The 16968-nt window shown below is 49.5% G+C and overlaps 1 protein-coding gene across 1 annotated transcript; it reads left to right on the plus strand.

Moving 5' to 3' along the window:
• Positions 1 to 2264: 2264 nt before the first annotated feature.
• RDH13 (retinol dehydrogenase 13) lies at positions 2265 to 16649 on the plus strand. The gene is made up of 7 exons (XM_082676599.1): positions 2265 to 2456; positions 5224 to 5342; positions 8394 to 8549; positions 11398 to 11502; positions 12608 to 12820; positions 13582 to 13683; positions 15052 to 16649. Exons 1-7 carry the CDS (start codon positions 2392 to 2394, stop codon positions 15294 to 15296), a joined length of 1005 nt encoding a protein of 334 aa, XP_082532725.1. The 5' UTR covers positions 2265 to 2391; the 3' UTR covers positions 15297 to 16649.
• The last annotated feature ends 319 nt before the right edge of the window (positions 16650 to 16968 follow it).

Raw genomic sequence — 16968 nt, forward strand, 5'->3', positions numbered from 1 at the left:
TTTTGCTTTTTAGTTTGCAAAGTCTGTGTGTGTCTGTGGTTAATCCATTTGATAACCCACTTGGGCTCAGCTACTGGTGTTCCTCATCTGTGGATGATGGAGCTTCAGAGTTTCTAGATTTTCTCTACCCTGGACATCCCCATCTTAGAGACAAACCTGGAGCTTGCTGTCCCCAAGAGTTCCTGCTGTTGCTGGGGGCAGGGCCTCCCTAGACTTGTTGGGACAAGGCTTCCCTTCCTGGTCAGGACTCTGGAGCCCCCCTGGGGCTCTTGAGCCTCATGTACCTCCGAGGAAAGTGGGTGATAAGTTTCCAAAGAACTGCCCACCTCCAAGACTTCTGGATCCTCCATCCTGAGTGCTGTGCTGACCCCTGACCCTCTCATCTCCAGCTCTGTACACTTCTGCCATGTCCTGCCCCCACTCACCAGTTTTAACTAAATAAGCATGTTTTGTCTTGCTAAAAATCCAAAAACCAAAAACCAAAAAAACCTCTTGGGACATGTGACAATTTATGGGTCCGATATTTGTCATTTCATAAGCATTCTGAAGTATGCCTGTGGATTGTTGTCAAACCTGATCCAATCATAAATCAGATGAGTTACTTGGAGTCAAATAATTTCCAAAACAAAATTATGCAAATCTTTTCAGTGTTTTTTTTCAGCTTTATTGCACTGTAATTTACATGCAATAAAATTCACTTTTTTTTTTTGCGATACACGGGCCTCCCACTGTTGTGGCCTCTCCCATTGCGGAGCACAGGATCCGGACGCGCAGGCTCAGCGGCCATGGCTCACAGGCCCAGCCGCTCCGCGACACGCGGGATCCTCCCGGACCGGGGCACGAACCCGTGTCCCCTGCATTGGCAGGCGGACTCTCAACCACTGCGCCACCAGGGAAGCCCTAAAATTCACTATTTTTAAGTGAACATGCTGATGAGATTTGACAAATATGTCATCACGTATATAAACACCAGTGCGGTTTAGAGATTCTTTCCAACCCCCCCGAAAGTTCCCTTTGCAGTAATCACTTCCCCCAACCCCTCTGCCCTTGGTAACCACTGACCTTCATTCTCTCACTATAGTTTTGTTTTTCCTAGATTGTCATGTAACTGGAATCATACATATTGTGTAAATACCAGTAGTTCATTCCTTCTTTGTGGGGGGGGGGGGAAGGGGCCCGCACCACAGGGCATGTGGGATCTTTGCCGACCAGGGTTTGAACCCATGCCCCCTGCATTGGGAGCTTGGAGTCTTAACCACTAGACCATCAGGGAAGTCCTCATTCCTTTTTATTGAGTACATTATATGAAGTTATTATAAATAACTTATTCCTTTAGCTGTCGATGGACATATCAATTACAAAATTGGGTTGCTTCCAACTTTTGGGTATTATAAGTGGGATGGGTTGAATTGCCTTGCCCCTCTCCCCCCACAAATTCATATGTTGAAATCCTAACCTGCAGTAGACCACAGAATGTGACATTATTCGGAAATAGGGTATTTGCAGATGTAATTAATTAAGATGAGGTCGTTTTGAATTAGGGTGAGCCTCTCCTCAGGCCCAGGAGTCCCGGTCCCTAACCCTTCCCCCATCAGACCCAGGGGTCCAGACCCCCAGCCTCTCCTCCCTCAGACCCAGGGGTCCAGGCCCCCAGCCCTTCCTCCTTCAGACCGAGTGTATGCCCCCATGTCCTCCTGCCTCAGGACCCAGGAGTTTGGGAACCTCCCAGGCTAGTAGGTCTTGGATTCTGAGCATTGAAATTATCAAATTGTCCCAGAAAGTCTACGAGGAACACATATATTTATGTTCCTTATTTATTTCTATTGCAGTATAGTTGATTTACAATATTATATTAGTTTCAGGTGTACCACATAGTGATTCAAAATTTTTAGATTATATTCCGTTTACAGTTTTTATAAAATATTGGCTATAGTCCCTGTGCTGTACAGTATATCCTTGTAGCTTATTTTATACATAGTACTTTGTAAGGAACATATTTTTAGAAGAGGAAACATGCTTGTACATTTGAAACACACAGAGGACCGAAGTCCGGAAGCAGCAGCTTCTGGATTGGGATCGTGGGGTCCCTCCAGCAGCTGTACGAGTGTGACATTATTGGAACTGCGTGTAGGCCCCGCCCCCGAGACCACGGCCTCGCCCCCGGCTCCGGAAACTACCATGCCCAGCTGCAGCTGCGCTCACGGCCCCTCCCTATAGGTCCCTCCCCCGGAAGTTCCGCCCCGCCCGTTTCCGGAAGCCGAGGGTTCCAGCCTGGTCTGCACTTCCCCACGTGCATCCCAGGCAGCGCGCTCCTAGGACTGACCCCGGGCGCGGGTCTGCGGGCGGCTGCAGTGGGACCCCTCCCGCCACTCCCACCGGCTCCGGCCCGTAATGAATCGCTACATTCTGCCGCTGTCCGCGCTGGGTACAGCGGTGGGTGGCGCCGTGCTGCTCAAGTAAGTACGTGCGGGTCCCGCAGGCGCGGTAACGGTTGGCCGGTGGGCAAGGACGAGGGAGGGAAAGCCGAGTGGAGATTGCCAACCCTTGGCCCACCCAGGAGTCCTCCAGCTCACCCGTCCAGCAGTGCTCCCAGAGAATGCGGGGGCAAGCCTGGTCCCCGAGAGGGCAGGTCACGGCCCAAGGTCACCCAGAGAAAGGGGCGGATCCGGGCCCTGGTAAACATTTTGGTTTAGTTGCTTCTGGACTTTTAATGGATTAATTCATTCATTCAGCGGACACTTATTGAGCACTTCTCATATGTCAAGTCGTGGCCCAGATGCAAGGAAAGTGTGTACCACCTAAGCTCCCGTTGTCCGAAATGAGAGAAACAAATTAGAATTGTCCAAGTCAGTAAGTGAAAAGATCGTATTGCGTGGTATATAGACGTACTGTAGTTCTTTCTTCTCTTTCCTAGGCTAATTCGTTTAATAAAAACAAGACAAAACGGGACTAAGAAGTAAAAACTATTAGGTATAAAATAAGCTACAAGGATATATTGCACAACCCGTGGAACATAGCAGATATTTTATGTTATAAATGGAATAGGTTATAAATGGAATATAACCTTTAAAAATTGTAAATCGCTATATTGTACACCTGTACCTTACATAATATTGTATATCAACTATATACTTCAATATAAAAATCCCCCCAAACCAAAAAACAGCTACCAAATATTCTATAGGAGCACCGGTCAGTAGAACTTCCTGTGATCATCGAAATGTTTTACATTTGCCCTGTCCATTATGAGCCATACCGTGCGACTACTTTTTATTTATTTATTTATTTTTGGCTGCTTGGGTCTTCGTTGCTGCGCGTGCACTTTCTCTAGTTGCGGCGAGCGGGGGCTACTCTTCGTTGCGGTGCGTGGGCTTCTCATTGCGGTGGTTTCTCTTGTTGCGGAGCACGGACTCTAGGCGTGCAGGCTTCAGTAGTTGTGGCACGCGGGCTCTAGAACACGGGCTCAGTAGCTGTGGCGCACGGGCTTATTTGCTCCGCGGCATGTGGGGTCTTCCCCGACCAGGGCTTGAACCCACGTCCCCTGCATTGGCAGGCGGATTCTTAACCACTGCGCCACTGGAGAAGTCCCTCGGCTGCTGTTATTTTTATTCATGCTGATGCCTTTCAGTTCTGAAAAAGCTTACAAATAAAAAAGGGCCAGCATGGGAAGAATAAAAGAAAACTGAATGCCCTAGGGGGGAAAGTATGACTATTGTTTGTTTTTTTTTTACATTTTATTTTTAAAAACAATTTTATTGGAGTATGGTTGCTTTACTATGTTGTGTTAGTTTAGACTCTTTATTTTTAATTAAATTAAAAAATTAGCCTCAGGGGACTTTCCTGGTGGCGCAGGGGTTAAGAATCCGCCTGCCAATGCAGGAGACACGGGTTCGAGCCCTGGTCCGGGAAGATCCCACATGCCGCGGAGCAGCTAAGCCAGTGCACCACAACTACTGAGCCTGTGCTCCAGAGCCCACAAGCCACAACTACTGAGCCTGTGTGCCACAACTACTGAAGCCCGGGTGCCTAGAGCCTATGCTCTGCAACAAGAGAAGCCACTGCAATGAGAAGCCCGTGCACCGCAACGAAGAGTAGCCCCTGCTCGCCGCAACTAGAGAAAGCCCTTGCGCAGCAACGAAGACCCAATGCAGCCAAAAATAAATATAAAAAGTAAATTAATTAATTAAAAAAAAGAAAAATAATAGCCTCTGGTGGCTGGTGGCTACCGTGTTGTACGTTGCCCTTCTTTTGTGTGGAGATAATATTGTTTATTTGGCCATTTCCCTGTTGGTGACATTTGGTTGTTTCCAGTATTTAGCCTCTGGAATGTGGGCATAGTAGCAGAATAAGGGCCCCCAACGATGTGCATGTCCTAATTCCCAGAACTCGTCAAAAGGGACTTTTCAGATGTCACTTTGTTAAGGGCCTTGAGATGGGAGATGATCTGGGTTATCCAGGTGGCCCAACATCATCACAACGGTCCTTATAAGAGGGAGGCAGAAGCATCAGAGTCAGGGGCTTGAAGATGCTGTGCCGCTGACTTTGAAGGTGAAGGAAGGGGCCACGAGCCAAGGGATGCAGGCGGCCCCTAGAAACTGGAAAAGGTATGGGGACGATTCTCAGTTCTCCCTCGAGCCTCCAGGAGGCACACAGCTCTGCCGACACCTCGATTTTAGCCCACTGAGACCCATTTCAGACTCTGACCTGCAGACTGTAGGAAATACCATTGCATGTTTTTTTTGCGGTACGCGGGCCTCTCACTGCTGTGGCCTCTCCCGTTGCGGAGCACAGGCTCCCGGATGCTCAGGCTCAGCGGCCATGGCTCACGGGCCCAGCCGCTCCGCTCATGTGGGATCTTCCCGGACCGGGGCACGAACCCGTGTCCCCTGCATCGGCAGGCGGACTCTCAACCACTGCGCCACCAGGGAAGCCCCGTTGCATGGTTTTAACCCAGTGAGCTTGTGGTGGTCTGTTAGAGCAGCCACAGGGGGTCTTTCTAAAATGACGATTGTCTCGCTGTGCACGCTCCCCGCAGCAGACCATACTGAGTCCTTTACCTGTACCACGACACCGGTCCCGTGGAGTTATGCGATGTCGCTTCCATCTTTCCGTTGGGGGAACACAAGCTCAGAGAGGTCATTTCCCTGAGATCACAACAGTCAGGGACACCTGTGGTGAGAGAGGACAGACAGACCGAACTGACCTGCCGTTTTTTATCTCCAGGGACTTTGTCGCCGGCGGGGCTTGTCCCAGCAAGACCACCATTCCCGGGAAGACCGTCATTGTGACCGGCGCCAACACGGGCATCGGGAAACAGACGGCCTTGGAGCTGGCCAGAAGAGGTGAAGTCCCAGTGGGCACCTGCTTCTCTGCCTGGGGCTCGGACGCGAGATCTGGCCCACAAGCCACAACTACTGAGCCTGTCGTAGTTTGATTTGATTGATAGTTTGATTTGATAGTTTGGTTTGATTTCCCGGGGGATGTTAAGGCATCTGATTCTTTTGGTTGCAAGTGGCAGAAACAAACTCACACCGGCTTAAGCCCGAAAGGCTTGTGTCTCTGGAAGAGGGAAGGGCAGGTTCAGGGTCTCAGAGGAGGCCGTGGGCGCTCAGCAGTTATTGGTTTGGGTTTTTCTCTTTGCATCGGCTGTGCTCTTTCCTGCTGTAGTTGGACTCAGTCCTAATGGCTGGGTCGGGGCCTAGGTCAGAGGTTGGGGGTCAGGCTCTCCCAAGCTTACTGGTCAGGCGTTTTGTAGAAAGAACACGCTTCTTTTGGGTCAGATTTGGGTCTGTTTGACGTTTCTCTCACGGTCAGACTGGGCTTATGGAGAAGTCCCTTCTCAGCACATGCAGATGTCTTTTGAACTTGGAATCAGTGGGGTTTCCTGTGGGTTCAGGTATGAGAAAGGGAGGAGTTAAGGTTTTGTTTGAACAGCTGGAAGACCAAAGCTGCCTTGGCTGGGACGGGGAGGCCAGGGCAGGGCAGGGGTGAGGGCTGGGGAGACTGGAAACTCTCCTTGGGCTGGTCGAGTCGAGGTGACCAGTGAATGGGTCCCTGACGGACTGACCAGGCCTGAGCTGCCTGTTCACCCCTGAGGTGAGAGTGGTGGGGGTCCATGAGGGCAGCCCCCCTGCCCCCCACACCACATGGGGTTTCCCCAAGGGAGGGACAGGCGCTCCTTTCAGGAAAAAGCGAGAAGGGAGGGACTTCCCTGGCGACGCAGTGGTTAGGAATCCGCCTGCCAACGCACGGGACGTGGGTTCGAGTCCTGGTCCGGGAAGATCCCATGTGCCGCGGAGCCACTAAGCCCGTGCGCCACAACTACTGCGCCTGCGCACCACAACTGCTGAAGCCCACGCACCTAGTGCCCGTGCTCCGCAACAAGAGAGGCCACCACAATGAGAAACCCGTGCACCGCAACAAAGAGTAGCCCCTGCTTGCCACAGTTAGAGAAAGCTCATGCGCAGCAACGAAGACCCAGCGCAGCCAAACATAAATAAATAGACAAATTGAAAAAAAAGAAATTAAAAAAATGAAAACAAAAAATAAGACAGCTAATTTATTTAAAGAAAAAGAAAAGTGAGAAGGGAAATTGGGCCAACACACCCACTGTGGTCCCTTGAGAGCCAGGCTGCCACTGGGAGGACAGACAGATCCAGGACTTGATGAGTCCATTCTGGACTGTGTGATGGGGGGGGCCAGATGTGTAGGAGGCAGCTGGCCCAGCTGTGGAGGATGAGCCCTGTGGACCCACGCGGCATCCTTGCTGCCCGTCCTCCTCTCAATCCCTGTTTCTTCTCACTTTTCTAATTTGAAAACAAAAGTTTAAAAAAATCAAATTTTTTCCTTTTTTTTTTTTTAAATTTTGGCTGTGCCGCCCCGGCATGCGGGAACTTAGTTCCCCGACCAGGGATGGAACCTGTGCCCCCTACAGTGGGAGCACGGAGCCTTAACCCGCCAGACTGCCAGAGAAGTCCCCCAAAAGTTTTCTTTTTAAAGGCTGTATTAAGATTTAATTCACACATTTAAAGTGTACACTTCCATGATTTTTAGTATATTCACAGAACTGTACACCCGTCACTGGTCTCCATTTTAGAACATTTTTCATCACCCCAAAACGAAACCTGGCTCCTCTAAGCCATCATCCCCTAATTTCCCTTCCCCGCCAAAGCTAGGAAACCACTCATCTTCCTTCTGTGGATTTGCCTCTTCTGGACATTTCAGATAAATGAATCATGCACTCTGTGTCCTTTTGTGTCTGGCTTTCACTGACATCACGTTTGTGAGGTTCGTCCATGGTGTAGATAGGTTGGAATTTCCTTCCTTTTCATGGCTAATATTCCACTGATGGACAAACCACATGTCACTTATTCATTCATCCCTTAACAAATTTTTTTTTAAATTTTATATTGGACTATAGTTGATTTACAATGTTGTGTTAGTTTCAGGTGTACAGCAAAGTGAGTCAGTTATTCATATACACGTATCTGTTCTTTTTCAAGTTCTGTTCTCATTTAGGTTGTTACAGAATGTTGAGCAGAGTTCCCTGTGCTGTACAGTAGGTCCTTGTTGGTTGTTTATTTTATGTATAGTAGTGTGCACATGTCAGTCCCAAGCTCCCAGTTTATCCCTCCCACCAATATTCATTTATCCCTCGATGGGCATTTGGGTTGTTTCCACCTCTGGCTGTTCTGCACAGTGCTGCTGTGCACATGTGAGTTCACATTTTTGTGTGGACTGATGTTTTCATTTATCTTGGGTATCTATACTTAGGAGTGGATCTTTTTTTTTTTAATTTTTAAAAAATTTTTATTGGAGTATAGTTGATTTACAGTGTTGTTTCAGGTGTACAGCAAAGTGAATCAGTTATACGTATACATATATCCACTCTTTTTTTTTTTTTAGATTCTTTTCCCATATAGGTCATTACAGAGTATCGAGTAGAGCGCCCTGTGCTATACAGCAGGTTCTTATTAGTTACCTGTTTTATGTATAATAGTGTGTATATGTCAATCCCAGTCTCCCAATTTATCCCCCCATCCCCTGGTAACCATAAGTTTGTTTTCTACGTACTGACTCTACTTCTGTTCTGTACCTTACTTCATTTGTACGCTTTTTTTAGATTCCACATATAAGTGATATCACCTGATATTTGTCTTTCTCCGTCTGACTTACTTCCCTCAGTATGACAATCTCTAGGTCCATCCATGTTGCTGCAGGTGGCATTATTTTGTTCTTTTTTGTGGCCGAGTAGTATTCCATTGTATATATGTACCACATCTTCTTTATCCATTCCTCTGCTGATGGACGTTTAGGTTGCTTCAGGAGTGGAAGTTTTTTTAAAAATTTCATTTAAAAGTTTTTTTTTTTTTTTTTTGGTCTGGCTCTTCCAGGAGGTACCATCATTCTGGCCTGTCGAGACTTGGAGAAGTGTGAGGCAGCAGCCAAGGAGATTCGAGGGGAGACCCTTAATCACCGCGTCAACGCCCGGCACCTGGACTTGGCCTCCCTTAAGTCCATCCGAGAGTTTGCAGCGAAGATCACTGAAGGTAAGAGGGATGACACTGGCCTTGCGGGGCGAGGACTTGGGCGGCCAGGCTGTGAGGAGGGAATTATACCAGGCAGGTCCTAGAGCCAGGTATTGGTTGCCACCTGTTTTCGTTCAGCCTTCGGGTAAAGATTTTACATTTTTTTCTCTTCTGACATTTTCACATTTACATATTTTTCATTTTTACATGGGGGAAAGAAAATTAAAAGAATAACATTTCACGACATGTGACCATTGTATGGAATTCAGATTTTATTTTATTTTGGCTGTGCCACATTGTGGGATTTTTTTTTTTTTAATAAATTTATTTATTTATTTTTTGCTGCATTGGGTCTTTGTTGCTGCACGTAGACTTTCTCTAGTCGTGGCAAGCGGGGGCTAATCTTCATTGTGGTGCGCTGGCTTCTCATCGTGGTGGCTTCTCTTGCTGTGGAACATGGGCTCTAGGCGTGTGGGCTCAGTAGTTGTGGCATGCGGGCTCAGTAGTTGTGGCACGCGGGCTCAGTAGTTGTGGCTTGTGGGCTCTAGGGTGCAGGCTCAGTAGTTGTGGCGCATGGGCTTAGTTGCTCCACAGTATGTGGGATCTTCCCGGACCAGGAATCGAACCTGTGTCCCCTGCATTGGCAGGCGGATGCCCAACCACTGCACCACCAGGGAAGTCCTGGGATTTCTTTTTTTTAAAAAAAAATTAATTAATTATTATTATTATTATTTTTGGCTGTGTTGGGTCTTTGTTGCTGCGTGCAGGCTGTCTCTAGTTGTGGCAAGCGGGGGCTTCTCTTTGTTGCAGTGCTCGGGCTTCTCATTGCGGTGGCTTCTGTTGTTGTGGAGCACGGGCTCTAGGCACACGGGCTTCAGTAGTTGTGGTGTGTGGGCTCAGTAGTTGTGGCTCGTGGGCTTTAGAGCGTAGGCTCTAGAGTACAGGCTCAGTAGCTGTAGCACACAGGCTTAGTTGCTCTGCAGCATGTGGGATCTTCCCGGACCAGGGCTCGAACCCGCATCCCCTGCACTGGTAGGCGGATTCTTAACCACTGCGCCACCAGGGAAGCCCCAGCTTGTGGAATCTCAGTTCCTGGACCAGGGATGGAACTGGCGCCCTTGGCAGTGAAAGCGCAGAGCCCTAACCACTGGACCGCCGGGGAGTTCCCAGAATTCAGATTTTAGTTTCCATAAAGTTTTATTGGCATGCAGCCATGCCCATTGGTTTATGTATTATCTGTGGCTGCTTTGGTCCTGGGAGGGCAGAGTTTAGTAGAGACAGACCATATTGCCTGCAAAGCCAGAAGTATATACTACCTGGTCCTTTACAGAAGAAGTTAACTGACTGCTGTCTAGGAAAACTAAGTCCTATGTGTGCTTCGATCCTACAAGAAGCAGAGGCCAAGGAGGAAGGAAGAGTTAGGTGGAGAAGGGCACAAACACTGATTCAGCCAACATTTCCGGAGGCTCTCTGACTCTTGGGTGACGCAGGTGACACAGACGTGAGTCAGATTCAGGCTCTGCTTCCGAGGAGCGCCCGGGCCGCTGGGGGACGTGGCTGTGACAATAGGTAACTAAGTGTTAGTGCAGAGCGTCTGGAGCTCCCACATTCTTTCCTGGGTGTTTCTTTTTGCAAATCCAGGGATCAGGCTGGCATTTCTCTGCACTTCCGTCACGTTGATGCCTGACTCACTCCTTTTGCTCCCCACCACATGGTCTCAGAACGACTTAAGAATTTATTTTTTTTCAAACAGGAATAACATTTGCAGGGTTAAACGTTCAGAAAGTGCAAATGGGGATACAGCAAAACATCTTCCCGCCATGCCTGCCATTAGCTCCCAGCATGCCGTCCTCAGATGTGTTCAGTGCTCTACCTCTTGTGTGTCCTCCTGGGGACCATTTATGCATTTATAAAGCAAACGGGGAAACACTTCCCCTTGGCTTTTTTGTACAAAGCGGAGCCTGTTACATACCTGGTGCTGCCCCTTGTTTTTTCTCCCCGGTTCTATCTTGGAGATCATTACAGGCAGAACTTTTCCCTTCTATTCTTGTGGCTAGCTTGTGTTTTTTGGGGGTTTTTTGGTCTTTTTTTGGGCCACTGCATGGCATGTGGGATCTTAGTTCCCTGACCAGGGATGGAACCTGTGCCCCCTGCAGCAGAAGCATGGAGTCCTGACCCCTGGACTGCCAGGGTATTCCTGTGTGTGTATTTTTAAAATTTTTATTGAAATACAGTTGATTTACAGTGTTTTTGTAGTTTCAGGTGTACAGCAAAGTGATTCAGTTATATACACATACGCTCACACACACACACACAAATTCTTTTTTAGATTCTTTTCCATTATAGGTTAGTACAAGATATTGAATATAGTTCCCTGTGCTAAACAATAGGTAGGTCCTTGTTGGTTATCTATTTTATATATAATGATGTGTATATTTTAATCCCCAGCTCCTAATTTATCCCTCCCCCGCTTCTCCTTTGGTAACCATAAGTTTGTTTTCTATGCCTGTGAGTCTATTTCTGCTTTGTAAATAAGGTCATTCGTATCATTTTTTTAGATTCCACATGTGATATCATATGGTATTTGTCTTTTTCTTTCTGACTGACTTCACTTTGTATGATAATCCTCTAGGTCCATCCACGTAGCTGCAAATGGCATTATTTCATTCTTTTTTATGGCTGAGTAATATTCCATTGTATATAGGTACCACATCTTCTTTATTCATTCCTCTGTCGATGGACACTTAGGTTGCAGAAAATACTTGTCAAATAGATAATAACGAAGCTGTTCTACCCAGCAGGTTGTATTATCACCCCATTACAGAAGGGGAAACTGAGTCACACATTTGTCCTCACCCCTGTCTTCCAGAGGAGGAGCGAGTGCACATCCTGATCAATAATGCAGCCGTGATGCGGTGCCCCCACTGGACCACCGAGGACGGCTTTGAGATGCAGCTTGGCGTTAACTACCTGGGTGAGGCTGCAGGCTGTGTGGCATCGGCCTGGGACGTGAGCAGGAGCCCCCGTGGGCCAGACACAGCTCTGGGTGGGGTCTTCCTCTCTGCATGTGGCCAGGCGGCCATGAGCAGGGTCACCTGGCAGCTCAGGGAATCGCCTGTTCATCGCTGGACCCTCAGTCCTTCGGACCTTCCATCAGCCTCTTGGCCATTCGTCTCTTTGTCTGTCTGTCCCCCAGTCTCTGTCTGTCCTTCTCTCACTGTGTCAATTTATCTTTTGTCACCCTGAATGCATCTGCAGTCTGTTAGTAAGGGTGATGGACGTTGGGTGGACACCAATCATATAGGATTAAGGCCCACCCTAATGGCCTCATTTTACCTTGATCACCTCTCTAAAGACCCTCTCTCCAAATAAGGTCACATGCTGAGGTACTGGAGGGTAGGGCATATTTTTTTAGGGGGGTTGGGGAGGGTGACACAATTCACCCATAACACATGTGACTACCCTTCACCCCCTTTGGGCTGGGACTCAGTCATGTGACCTGATGGAGCTGCAAGGGAGTCTGGGAAATGTAGTCTTTCACTGGGCAGTCTCATGCATAACCCAAAATTCTATCACTGAAGAAGAAAGGGAGAAAGGATTTTGGGAGACAGAAGGCATCTCTTCTCTAGCTGACCTCATAGAGGGTTATCACAGGGCTTTGTGACAATTTGTTATCAGGAATGTCTTGTACATTGTAGGTTTTTTTTTTTTTTTTTTTGACATGCCACACGGCTTGTGGGATCTCAGTTCACTGACCAGAGATTGAACCCTGGCTGCAGCAGTGAAAACCCAGAATCCTAACCATTAGGCCACCAGGGAACTCCCACATTGTAGGATTTTTAGCAGCATCCCTGGCCTCCACCCACTAGGTGGCAGTAGCACTCCCTCTACTGTCCACAATTGTGATGATCAAAATTGTCTCTAGGTGGTGCCAGATGCCTGCTGGTGGGGGGCGCAAAGTTGGACCCTGTTGAGAAAAATGGGTTATGGGAGGATGAAATAAGGTGATGTTCTCAGTATGGTCCTATGCACGGGACAAGAACTCAGTGAAAGTTATCTTTTCGTTTTCCATCATCCAGGTCACTTCCTTTTGACGAACTTGCTGCTGGACAAGCTGAAAGCCTCTGCTCCTTCGCGCATCATCAACCTCTCGTCCTTGGCCCACGTTGCTGGGCACATAGACTTCGAGGACTTGAACTGGGAGAAGAGGAAGTATGACACTAAGGCAGCCTACTGCCAGAGCAAGCTGGCCGTTGTCCTCTTCACCAAGGAGCTGAGCCGGCGGCTGCAAGGTGTGTGTGTGGCGAGCCTCGCTGGTCTCCCCTTTCCTTTAGCTCCGAGCCTGAAACAGTCCTGCTGTGACTCTGGGTGGACGGGAGGTCAAGCATTGACTCCAGGACCGAGTAGGCAAACATATGACACACTCACCACCACGCTCCCCGCTGGTGCCTGAAGCAGACATCACTAACCAATCACAGCATTCTTCTCTGCTCATCCCGGACAGGCACCTGAGCCTTTGGTGCTCTAGACCAGTGAAGCTTTGGCAATATCTGGAGACATTTTTCGCTGTCAGTTTGCGGAGCAGGGGCAGGTTGGGTGATGTTCCTGGCATCTGGTCGGCAGAGGCCAGCGATGCTGCTCAGCTTCCTACAAGGCCCAGGATAAAGAATCATCTGACCTCAGTGTCCATAGTGCTGCAGTTGAAAAGTCTGCCCTTTGCCTTTGCTTCTCAAAGAGTCAGTAGACCAGCAGTGTCAGCTCACCTGGGTGTTTGTCATAATTGCAGCGTCTCAGACCCCACCCTGACCCACTGCTTCAGACTCTGTGGGGTGGAGCCTGGCGGTCTGGGCTTCTCAAGCCCTGCAAGTGATTTTTACACACTCAGGTTCAGAGGCTCTGCCCTGGGCAGCCATGAGACAGAGCTGCCTTGCAAGTGAAACTGGGGATGTGGAGGTGTGAGAGCAAGAGGGCGACATGGATTCAGGGGGAGCCCCCTCGGATGGTAGGGGTGAACCTGACGTCTGCCTGCCTCACTTTTTCCTTCTCTCCGCAGGCACGGGTGTGACTGTCAATGCCTTGCACCCTGGCGTGGCCAGGACAGAGCTGGGCAGACACACGGGCATGCACAGCTCCACCTTCTCCAGCTTCACGCTCGGTAAGTCCTCTCCCAGTTTGGGGTCCCTTAACTGAACCCCTGTCCTCCTAGCTTGGGGCTCAGGACCCTCCCTCAGTGTGTTAGGGTCTTCCTGAGGAACAGAACCAATAGGATGTACATAGATATTTAGAGAGATTTATTAGGGAGGATTGGCTCATGCATCTGTGGGGCCCGAGAAGTCCCAGGATCTGATCTGTATGCCAGAGGCCCAGGAAGGCTGACGGTGTAGTTGCATTCCAAACCCAAAGGCCTGAGGACCAGGGGAACCGATGGCGTAAGTCCCAGTCCAAGTCGAAGGCCAGGAGCGCCAGTGTCTGAGGCCAGGAGGAAATGGATGTCCCTGCTCAAGGAGAGAGAGAGAATTCGTCCTTTCTCCACCTTTTTGTTCTGTTTTCACCCCCTACAAACTGCATGGTGCCCACCCACATTGGTGAGGGTGGATTTTACATAGTCTGTTGATTCAAATGCTAATCTCTTCACACCCTCACAGACACCCCAGAAATAATGTTACCTGCTCTCTGGACATCCCTTAGCCCTGTCAAGTTCACACATAAAATTAACATCACACTCAGAGACTATCTCGGGGGCTTTGCTCTGCCCCCTGCCCTGTATCTTCCCTGGTACTGAGTCACTTTCATATGTCTGCCCAGCCTGCCAGCCTCAGAATAGCCCTGGGAAACAGGCCAGAGCCTGTTTGATGAGACTGTTTCAGAGGTGGAGGTCATGGAGCTGACTTCCTGGAGTCCGGCCATGCTTGGGCTAACTCCAGTTTCATCCCAAACTAGCTGGGCCACCCAGCAAAGTGACTTCTCGCCGAAACTCCCTTTCCTTATCTGCAAAATGAGGGTCATAATAGTACCTGCCTCAGTGGGGAGGATTAGATGAGACCTCCCTAAAAGAGCCAGCACAATTCCTGGCCGAATAAATAATTAGAGCTTTATAACTAGTGTTTATAATCCTGAAAAACATTTAGTTGGTGGAGGCTAGGTATCAGGGACCTTAAGCTGAAGCTGGCACTGGAGACACTCAATACACAGAAGCTACTTTAAAGAAAGATCAGGTGGGATGAGGACTTGGGGCTGACATAGAGGAGGGGGACCTTCTGTTTGCCTGGGAAAAGCCAGGGGGGCTTCCTGGAGGAGGCAGCTTTCAAGCTGGTCCCTGCATCTGGAATTATTTGTCTGGGCAGTGCCAGGGAAGGGAGCTCCTGGTGTTGGGAAACAGAGGGGTAAAGGCCTGGAGGAGAGCTCTGTGGGACTCCAGGGAAACTTCTGGCCTTCGTGGGCCCTGAGCCACCTGGGGTGGTGCTGGGCTTTCTGTATCTTCCTCTCTGAATGTGTGGACTGAACTCTCTGTGGGCCGATGCAGGGCCCATCTTCTGGCTGCTGGTCAAGAGCCCCCAGCTGGCGGCCCAGCCCAGCACCTACCTGGCTGTGGCGGAGGAGTTGGAGGGCGTTTCTGGAAAGTACTTTGAGGGACTCAAAGAGAAGGCTCCGGCCCCGGAAGCTGAGGATGAGGAGGTAGCCGGGAGGCTTTGGGTTGAAAGTGCCCGCCTTGTGGGCTTGGAGATGTCCTATGGATCCTCTGAGAGGGGACAGCGCCTCCCCAAGTAACTTCTTGGAGCAGGTATGAAAGCCACCAGGGAGGCAGTCACCAAGGTGGAACAGCAACCAACCAAAGCTGGCGGCCATGCCCGAAGCATCCTCTAGGTGGCAGTATTGGCCAAGGAATGCTGGCTGCCATGGCCACTGCACCCTCTAGGTAGCAGTCTTGGCCAAAGAATGCTGGCTGCCATGCCTGCAGCGTCCTCTAGGTGGCAGTATTACCCCTTTTCTGGCCACAGTGGATTGGACAGCCGGTGAGCACTTGACCCAGGGGCTGGCTGGTACAGTGTGCCCTGCTGCCAACAGGTGAGCTGGGCCATCAGATGCCTCCCTTGGGAATCCAAACCAGGAATTTTGGGGTGCGGCATCAGCTCCCTCTGGTGTGGGCCATGTGGGGGACTGGATGGCCATGGGCAAGTTGTCTGGCTGATGCTTGAGTTCATGGTCCCCCGTTGGACCTTGCACACCTCCAGTCTCCTCTCTGAGCCTTGGTTTCTCCAGCTGTAAACTGTGCAGAATAACCTGACTACCTCATTGGATGGCCGTGAGTTATCGCTGGGCTTGGGGAATGGCCGCTGCATATTCCTTGCCGTTGGACGTTTACTGAGGACCTTCTGTGTGCCAGACCCTGGCAAGGCGCTGGGGATGCCCTCCAGGAACAGACCGACTCAGACCTGGCCTTGTTATCGCCGCGTCACGCTGGGGACAGCATGGTGCGGAGGAACCACTGCGGAAACAGGATGCCTGGGATCACGACCTTCCCTCCCATCCCCACTCGCCAGCTGCCATGCTGTGGGCGGCCCTTGGAGGGACCCGAAGTGGGCCTCTCTGGGCTGAACGCAAGGAGCGAACAGTTCTGAGAGAAAGACAGATACCATATGATATCATCGTATGTGGAATCTAATTAAAAAATGATACAAACGAACTTATTTACAGAACAGAAACAGACTTACAGATATCAGAAAACAGACTTACGGTTCCCAGAGGGGAAACGTGTGTGTGATGGGGAGGTTGGGATTGACACACACACACTGCTATATAAGATAGCTAACCAACCAGGGCCTGCGGTGTGGCGCAGGGAACGCTACTCAGTACTCTGTGATAACCTATATGAGAAAATCTGACAAAGAATGAATACGTGTGTATGTATAACTGAATCACTTTGCTCTACACCTGAAACCAACACAACATTGTAAATCAAGTATACTCAAATAAAAGTAAAAAAAAAAAAAGAGTGAACAGGTATGGTTCCTTCTGGAGGCTCCCAGGGAGAACCTGTTTCCTTACGTTTTTCCAGCTTCTAGAGGCGCCTGCACTTCTTGGCCTGTGGCCCCTTCATCTGCAGAGCAGACAATGGCAGGCCAGGTCCTTCTCACGCTGCCGTCTCTCTGTTTCTCCCGCTTCTGCCTCCATCTCCTGTTTTTAAGGACTCTTGTGATATCACTTGGCCCATCCGGATAATCCAGGATCATCTTCCTCCTTTAAAGTCAGCTGATTACCAACTTTAATCCCATCATCCACCTTAATCCCCCCTTTGCCTTGTAAAGTAACAGGGTTCTGGGGACTAGGATGTGGACACGTTTGGGAGGACCCTCTTTTCTGCCTACCGCTCTGTCCCTTTCAAAATCTGCTTCCTTAGCACCCCCAGTGTACTTCCCATGCGTTCCCTTCTGCTCAAATA

The sequence above is a fragment of the Grampus griseus genome, assembly GCF_964374135.1.
Source record: "Grampus griseus genome assembly, chromosome: 19".
In the NCBI taxonomy this organism is placed as follows: domain Eukaryota; kingdom Metazoa; phylum Chordata; class Mammalia; order Artiodactyla; family Delphinidae; genus Grampus; species Grampus griseus.

What these genes read in the sequence shown, in the direction of transcription:
- RDH13 (XM_082676599.1), top strand. Translation starts at nt 2,392, where the DNA reads ATGAATCGCTACATTCTGCCGCTGTCCGCGCTGGGTACAGCGGTGGGT. An exon ending in TGCAGCGAAGATCACTGAAG is followed by an intron (nt 8,550 to 11,397) that starts GTAAGAGGGATG and finishes CCTGTCTTCCAG; the next exon opens with AGGAGGAGCGAGTGCACATC. An exon ending in GCTTGGCGTTAACTACCTGG is followed by an intron (nt 11,503 to 12,607) that starts GTGAGGCTGCAG and finishes TCCATCATCCAG; the next exon opens with GTCACTTCCTTTTGACGAAC.